The sequence below is a fragment of the Ipomoea triloba genome, chromosome 9 (genome assembly GCF_003576645.1).
Source record: "Ipomoea triloba cultivar NCNSP0323 chromosome 9, ASM357664v1".
Taxonomy (NCBI): domain Eukaryota; kingdom Viridiplantae; phylum Streptophyta; class Magnoliopsida; order Solanales; family Convolvulaceae; genus Ipomoea; species Ipomoea triloba.
Genome location: NC_044924.1, coordinates 3178676 through 3187365, shown reverse-complemented (window position 1 = coordinate 3187365; position 8690 = coordinate 3178676). Strand labels below are relative to the sequence as shown.

Here is an 8690-nt window from a genome sequence, read left to right as displayed (position 1 = left end):
AAAAAAAAAAAAAAAAAAGACAAATAGAAGGAAAGGAAAATAAAGGAAGAAAAAAATGCCAAGTCAAGACAAATAGAAGGAAAGGAAATAAAGAAAATTAAAAAAAAATGCCAAGTCATCGTCCACGTCAACATGCAACCTGTTGGATGGAGTGTTAACCTGCTATCAGGTAAAATTGCATATATTTGGAGTGTTGAGGGGAGTAATTGCACTTTTTTTTTGTTCAGTGGCTTAATTGCACTTTCAGGTTTCGTTCAGTGGCCAATTTGAGCATTATTCCTTTAAAATTTAGAGTAAATAGGAAGGCATATGGTTGGAACGACGTCGTATAATGGTAGAGAAGAGAAGACGACTAAAACGACAACGTACTCATAACGTTTGCGGTCTTTTCAATTTTTCATTAGAGCGCCCTGCACGGCGGTTACGATCGATCGTCCCCGCGAGGAGCATCAACCGAAAAAGAAACCAAAGAATATTCAAATCCACAATTTCCATTAGCAGCTATCGGCTTTCTCTTCTTTCTCTTATCTACATTGCTCCCGTTCTCTCTCCGGCCTATACATACACATTTATGATATCTATATAGTAACAGCCGGCAAGAGGTAACTGCTCAGACTTATTACGTTCTCTAGAATCCATATTATTGTTATTATGCGAATCAAAAGTCTCGAATTCCTCCGACGCCCTTGATCCGATCGATCGAACGAACATCGCATGTGGAAATGTCATGGGGACTGGGCTGGAAACGTCCCTCGGAGGTTTTCCACCTGGCTCTGAGCTACGGCTCCGACGAGTTCCCGGATGAGGGCTCGCCCAAGTCGTCTCGATCGTCGTCGTCGCAATCCGGGGGTTCGCCGCTCTCTGATGCCTCTCCGACCAAGTTGTTTCAGGAAGCGCAGCAGCAGTTGGGGTTTAGGATTGAGATTGATTGGAATGCGGGTGATGATGAGGATCAAGTGGCGCTCAAGCTGCAGTCGCAGCTCATGGTGGGGCTGCCGTCTCCGCAAGATACGGTGGAGATCGAGCTCACCGAGAGGTGCGAGAGCGGAGATGTTGAGGGTTGTGGAAAGGGGGAGGTAGGCGTGGAAATGAGGGTGGTTAAGAGGAGGGAGCCTTTGAAAGGGGTGTTGATGTGGAAGGCGGGGACTTCTGGCCATCAAGCTGATGGTGTTGGGGTGTTCTTGAAGTTGATGAGGTCCAATTTCTGCAATGATGTTGTTGGGTCCACTAATGGTGGTGAGGAAATAGTTGGAGGCTGTGCTGAGCATTGGCGGAGTGTCACTGTTGTTAGCCTCTCTGGTCTTGGACTAACAGTGGGTTCCTTTTTCATCTATTATTGTATTTTGTATCTCAATATGTCTGTATTTAGGTGCTTTTCCTTAGACCTTTTAATGTTGAAGTGATTGGGTACTGACTACTGAGAAACTGGCAGAGAATGGTCTTGAGGTTTGTCCATGAAATATTACAACAACTTTGGCTTGGCAAAGCATACATTTGTTTTATTTTCTAACTTCTCTGGCCAAACTCACTGGAGACTGAGATAACTATTAATTTCTTTTATAACTAATCTTCTCAAGTCTTATTCTGTTTATGTGGTCTGTTTATTTGGTCTGTCTTCACTAGTGATGATCATAATTGGCTAATATCTTGCATTCTAGACCCTTTTGATTTTGAGAATACCTCCCCTTGAAACTTCTAGTGACATCAACTAGTGAATTGGATGCCTAAAGGAGTAAAGGGAAACTAAAGGCTATGGCATTGGTGTATTGCTTAAATTGATTTTGCAAAGAGATGATTGCTTTTTAACTTCCCAAGTCAGTCAAGATGTGCTTAATTACCTGACGCATACTGATTAAGCTGATATTTAGTATCTTTTCGTATTATTTTAGATCAAATGCCTCTCTTTTCCCTGGACTTGGTTTGATACTCTGGTTATATCAACCAACTGTTAATTTCATGCTCTACCATCTTCAGGTGTTGCCTGTAGAGATAGCACATCTCTCTCTTCTTGAAAGGCTGTACCTTGACAACAACAAGCTGTCAACTTTACCACCTGAGCTTGGTGAGCTGAAGAACTTGAAAGTGCTTGCTGCTGACTGTAACATATTGGTCTCTGTCCCTGGTAACCTTCAAACTATTACATTTATTCATAACAGATGTGTGGCTGTTGATAATGTTTTTGTTGCAATCAGCCAATTACATTGTTTATCATATCAAGTTTGTAACAAGCACTGAAAAGAAAATGGAAACACATAACCTATTGGTATAACTGATTGGTTGACTCTTTCTCTTTACTCTATTTCTTTTCACAATTGGGAACTCTGAGCAGTCAAGTTGAGAGAATGTGTTGGGCTAGTAGAATTGTCACTCGAACATAACAAGCTGGTCCGACCTCTTCTTGATTTCAGGTCTTTGAATCAACACCTATAATGCCTTGTAAACCTTACGTTAATTCTTTCTTGACATCTAACGTTTTGCGTCAGCTTAATGGCAGGGCTATGATTGACTTACGTGTTCTAAGGCTATTTGGCAATCCTCTAGAATTTCTTCCAGATATATTACCACTGCACAAACTACGCAACTTATCTCTTGCCAATATTAGGATTGTGGCAGATGACCTTTTAAGATCTGTAAATGTACAGATAGAGGTATTGATTGTTCGTCATGAAGTTCTCTTCTTCCCCCCGCTCATGAGTTAGTTTTGCTATATAAAATGTGGCTTTTTGATTTCATTGCAGATGGAGAATAGTTCTTACTTCACAGCATCCCGACATAAACTGAGTGCCTTCTTCTCTCTCATATTCCGGTTCTCTTCTTGTCACCATCCGCTGCTAGCATCTGCCCTGGCTAAGATTATGCAAGACGAGGGACATCGTACATTTGTTGGTAAAGATGAGAATGCTGTGAGGCAGCTCATAAGTATGATAACTAGTGAAAATCAGCACGTGGTATAATAGCTTCTAATTTTGAAATGCTTATTTTATTTTATATTAATTTTTCCAGACTTTTTGTTTAATTGATATTCCTTCCTTTAGGTGAATCAAGCTTGCTCTGCACTTACTACTCTTGCGTCAGATGTTACTGTGGCAATGATGTTAATGAAATCTGATATCATGCAACCCATTGAAAGAGTACTTACATCTTCTGGACCTGAGGAAGTGATTTCTGTGTTGGAAGTATTCACTAAGTTGGCTTTTGCATCTGATACTGTTTCTCAAAAGATGTTTAGAAGGGATATATTGAAGTCATTGAAAATTTTATGTGCCCACAAAAATTCAGAGGCAAGCCATAGTCATTTTTATTTTTCCTCACCTTATACATGTGTGTGTATTCTGGCTATCATCTGTTTGTTCCCTATTCATTTGAATATAAATATACTATCTCTGGTTAGGTACAAAGGCTAGCTTTATTTGCAGTCGGAAATTTAGCTTTCAACTTGGAAAACCGTCGTGTTCTTGTTACTTCAGAAAGTCTAAGAGAACTTCTTTTGCATCTGACATCTGCATCAGAGTCTCGTGTGAGCAAGGCTGCGGCTCGTGCTCTGGCAATTCTAGGTTTGTTTTTGCTGGTTATAGGATGTTATATTGGGCTCTAAATTTGTTTCTGGTATAACTTACTTTTTGCCACCTTAGGGGAGAATGAGGTTTTACGGCGTGCTATTAGAGGTAGACAGGTGCCCAAACAGGGGTTACGCATACTTGCGATGGATGGTGGTGGCATGAAAGGTCTTGCAACTGTAAAAATTCTTAAAGAGATTGAGAAGGGTACTGGAAAGCAGATACATGAACTTTTTGACCTTATTTGTGGAACATCAACGGGTGGCATGCTTGCAGTTGCTCTTGGAATCAAATTGATGTCTTTAGAAAAATGTGAAGAAATATACAAAAAACTTGGTGTGTTTTCTTTCCTAAAAACTTAAATATGTTCTATGTTAGACATCGTTTCTTTTACATGGATGTACAGGCTCTAATGCATCATTTCCTTGTCCTTTATCTTACCCTGTTGCAATGCACTTTTGCAGGAAAACTTGTTTTTGCTGAACCTGTTCCAAAGGACAATGAAGCTGCATCTTGGAGGGAAAAACTTGATCAGCTCTATAAAAGTTCCTCACAAAGTTTCAGAGTTGTTGTGCATGGATCTAAAGTATGTGATGCACTGATGCCATTTCTTTTCCTTTGTTTTATTTTCATTTAATTGGATTTCTAAATTTAATGTCTCTTACTTTACTTTTGTCATATTTAAAAATCATTAGTATCTTGGAATCCTCTAGAAAAATTAAAAGGTTTCATAATATACTTTTTTTTATGAGAATATGAAAATTGCTTGAAATTGTCAACAACATAAATCCTAGAGGTTGCTTTGCTATTTTGGAATTTGTATTTTTCCTCTATAAGTAGTGGTACCTGAAGTGCTTCTGTTTTGAGAATCACCACTATGCTATAAGATTGGGATAACCTATTATCTGCTTCCAGCACAGTGCAGATCAGTTTGAGAGATTGTTGAAAGAGATGTGTGCTGATGAAGATGGAGATCTCCTAATAGAGTCATCAGTGAAAAGGACCCCTAAAGTTTTTGTAGTATCAACTCTTGTCAATGTGTCACCAGCTCAACCCTTCATATTCCGTAATTATCAGGTGTGACATGAACATACAATTTAGTGTGCCATAAGTCATTATATGGAGTTAAACATCAGTCTTGGCTGTTCCTTTGTTCTAATTTATCATTAATGTTTTGTAAGATGACTTCATTTTAAGTGCAGTATCCACCTGGCACAGCAGAGATTTCTCCTTCAATCACAGAGAATATGGGAACTGGAGGTGTAGGAGCAGCAAGTACAGGTGCTGAAATTGGTTATAAGCGTAATGCTTTCATTGGAAGCTGTAAGCATCATATTTGGCAAGCCATACGAGCATCATCTGCTGCGCCATATTATCTTGATGATTTTTCTGATGGTACCTTCTTTTTGCTTTCTGAAATTTGGATTTAAGTTTGCCCCAGTAAATTATTTTTAGACCTTAGTCATTAGCATTTTTTTCTTGATTCATCTCTTTTCTCCAGGAGTATACCGTTGGCAAGATGGTGCTATTGTAGCAAATAATCCTACTGTTTTTGCCATTCGTGAAGCACAGCTATTGTGGCCAGATGCAAGAATTGACTGCTTAGTTTCTGTAGGATGCGGTTCTGTTGTAACTAAGGTAAACACAAGGGAGTTTTGCTACGTCTGTGGTCTGTATAGATGCATTGTTGATTGAACCACTGTTATTTTGTTAAAAAGATAACTTCCTACCAGTGAGGAAGGTTTATTTAAAATTAGAACCTTGTTTTGAGTTCTATCCTAGTAGTATCATGTTTATTAATATTCTACTTGTTCTGTTTATTTGGTGGTATTTTCCTGCTACACTAGGTTCGGAAAGGTGGATGGCGATATCTGGATACTGGCCAAGTGTTGATAGAGAGTGCATGCTCAGTTGATCGGGTGGAGGAAGCTTTAAGTGCACTACTTCCTATGCTTCCTGAAATGCATTATTTTCGGTTTAATCCAGGTGAGGTTTTCTTTATTTATTTATTTATTTATTTTATTTATAAATCTCCCATTGTTCATTGAATTTTTGAATCTTTAGCTACCTAGACCTGATCACTTTTAAGTGTTACTGGCATATCCTCTTATAACAGGCATTACATGATTGCTTCTGCAGTTGATGAGCGCTGTGATATGGAGCTTGATGAAACAGATCCTGCGGTTTGGTCGAAACTTGAGGCTGCAACAGATGAGTACATGCAAAATACATCCACTGCTTTTAAGAATCTCTGTGAAAGGTTGTTAGCTTGTCTGCAAGATGAGAAACAATTGGATAATGTAAAGTCTCAGCAATTTCCCAAAACAAAGAGTTCAAAATCTGGTATATGTGCTGTATCCTTTTATAATGTCTAGCTGTTGATTTTGTAGTTGATAAAATTAATCTGAACTTATATTACTTCTGGAATTCATGGCTTTAGATGAGAGTGGCCCTGCTTTAGGCTGGAGGCGGAGTATCCTTCTTGTGGAGGCTTCTAATAGTCCAGATTCTGGAAGAGTATTTCACCATGCTCGCTCAGTCGAATCATTTTGTACCAATAATAGAATAGGGATATCCCTTTTCAATGGTGTACCAGGGACTGTAAATGCAGCTGGATCAAGTTTACCAGCATCCGTGCCTTCACCTTTATTCACCGGAAGCTTCCCGTCTAGCCCTTTCCTATACAATCCTGATGTTGGGCCTCATAAGGTTGGTAGAATTGATTTAGTGCCTCCATTAAGCTTAGATGGATTTCAATCAACAAAAGTGGCTGCATCACCTCCTGAATCACCTGCAAAGGACCGGCAGTTATCTTTGCTAGTCCAATCTTTGTATGAGAAATTACAAAATTCACCTCAAGTTGGAGTTGTGCACCTGGCTCTTCAAAATGACCTATCTGGATCTATATTGAGGTTAGAGTTTCCATTGATGCCATTCTTTTGTTTGTTTGTTTGAATGTTTCGCTTCATCCTAATCCTTTTAAATTTATGTAGTTGGCAGAATGATGTATTTGTTGTCGCTGAACCAGGAGAACTAGCAGAAAGGTTTCTGCAGAGTGTCAAACTCAGCTTATTGTCAATGATACGAGGACAGAGGAATAAGTCTGCATCAGTTATCAACAGTATCTCGACTGTTGCTGATCTGGTTTCGTGTCGACCATACTTTCAAATTGGAGGTGTTGTCCACCGTTTTATTGGGCGCCAAACTCAAGTATGTCCCACTGACACCTCCATTTACGATTGGACAAGGACTTTGTTTTGTTCCCATACTAATTAGATTACCTGTCTCCTTTCTGAAAGGTCATGGAAGATGACCAAGAAATTGGCGCCTACATGTTTCGGAGAACAGTCCCTTCAATGCACATAACCGATAAAGATATTCGGTGGATGGTAATGCCTTCTTCCCTGATATTTGATTTTATTGATCATCTATTTTCCCCTGCAATACCATAGTACTCAATATCTTAATCTATATGGCCAGTTTACTGTCTAATCCTGCAATGTCTTGTTTTTCACTTCGATTTGCAAACAAGCCAGATTAACTCGCCTTGTCCATTTTGTTGAACATCCAAGGTTGGAGCTTGGAGGGACAGGATTATATTCTTCACGGGTCTATATGGTCCTACACAATCTTTAATCAAGGCATTTCTTGACTCGGGCGCTAAAGCTGTTATATGTCCTGCTGCTGAGCCCGACGAAATGCATCTGCCAACATTGGACGGATCAGGGGAATTTAACACTACCGAGAATGGGAAGTTTGAGATTGGAGGAGAGGAGTTAGAAAATGAAGATACCGGGCCTTCCAGTACAGCCAGTGACTGGGAAGATGGCGAACCAGATGAAGATGGAGGAGGGTGCCCAACGTTGTTTTGGGATGATAACGACGGGGAGCTGTCTGGTTTTGTTTCAGCATTCTACGACGCATTGTTTCAGGGCAGTTCAAGAATAGACGATGCCTTAAAACGAGCTCTTGCCTCCCATCGGAGCCTGAGGTATTCCTGTCATCTTCCCAGTGTAACATAGTTTGCTCTCTCCCTTCCTTGACCAGACTATCAAAGATGGCGTTTTCTGATGAAAGGCATTTAATTCTGAGCACTTACTGTTACCGTTACAGTTACACAATTTTGTATAGAGCATCATACTTGTATATGGAAGACAAACTGAAAATGAGAAACAAATAAAAAGAAGAGATTGCATAAGATGCGGAGGTAGAAAACAAACAAACAAAAAAAAAAGGTTTCATTTAATTACGAGGCTTTGTTATTCATTGATTTTCCAACACTAATAAAATGTCTCATTTAACTTTTGGTTTTTACTTAATTTATATTATTATTATTATTTTTTGGTTAACAGAATATTATTATTATTTTATTATTTTGTGTGTGAGAATATGTGCTGATATCACATTCTCATTGATGATACTAATCTAGTCTTATATTAATCGGGTTTCATTTGGAAACAGTTCTCCGAATAGTATTCAAGAATAAGTTTGGTTTCCTTTGGCAAATTATTGCATGGAACATAGTCCAAAACGGCGTCATTTTGACGTTTAAAAAAATATTAATCAATAACAATCCAGTGATTGGTTTCCTTTAAGTAGGAGCATTCTCATTAGTGATTAATCATGCATGTAGTTTTTCATCAAATAGGAGTGCTAGTTTTTTCATATTTGTTCTGTAATTTTTTGTAGGGCTCAAATATACCACCCTCCCTCAAATTTTAAAGCATACCTACCGGCTACCGATATCTATTGCTAGCCAGACTCCCATTCATGAATCCACATGATACCAACTTATTCCATATTTAATCATATTAAAATAAACAATAATATCATTAAATTAAATAAAAGGAGGGCAATGACAACAAATAAATGCCATCTTATTGATCTACTCATCTTTCTTTTCTCTTATGCATGTCATTAGCTAGTCAAAAAGTATATAGAACTTGATAAATGTTACGGAGTCACTTAGTAGAGCTCATATAAAGTTTGATAAGTTTGAACCATGCAATAAAGTTTGATAAGTTTGAACCATGCAATGTTGACAAATTAAAATTTATGAAATTATTTTGGATTAGTTGATTAACTGAACTGTGCTTAGTAGAAATATGAAAAATACTTTATGGATTTTCAAAT

At 38.4% G+C, this 8690-nt stretch overlaps 1 protein-coding gene across 1 annotated transcript; it reads left to right on the top strand.

Annotated features, from left to right (window-relative positions):
• The first annotated feature begins 329 nt into the window (after positions 1–329).
• LOC116028349 (phospholipase A I-like) lies at positions 330–7871 on the top strand. The gene is made up of 18 exons (XM_031270038.1): positions 330–1313; positions 1975–2122; positions 2330–2408; positions 2495–2648; positions 2739–2948; positions 3036–3281; positions 3392–3554; positions 3633–3893; positions 4022–4143; positions 4473–4634; positions 4760–4952; positions 5059–5195; positions 5405–5543; positions 5697–5900; positions 5998–6469; positions 6551–6767; positions 6857–6946; positions 7130–7871. Exons 1-18 carry the CDS (start codon positions 723–725, stop codon positions 7577–7579), a joined length of 4038 nt encoding a protein of 1345 aa, XP_031125898.1. The 5' UTR covers positions 330–722; the 3' UTR covers positions 7580–7871.
• The last annotated feature ends 819 nt before the right edge of the window (positions 7872–8690 follow it).

What these genes read in the sequence shown, in the direction of transcription:
- LOC116028349 (XM_031270038.1), top strand. Translation starts at nt 723, where the DNA reads ATGTCATGGGGACTGGGCTGGAAACGTCCCTCGGAGGTTTTCCACCTG. An exon ending in GTGCCCACAAAAATTCAGAG is followed by an intron (nt 3,282 to 3,391) that starts GCAAGCCATAGT and finishes ATCTCTGGTTAG; the next exon opens with GTACAAAGGCTAGCTTTATT. An exon ending in ATAAAGATATTCGGTGGATG is followed by an intron (nt 6,947 to 7,129) that starts GTAATGCCTTCT and finishes TGAACATCCAAG; the next exon opens with GTTGGAGCTTGGAGGGACAG.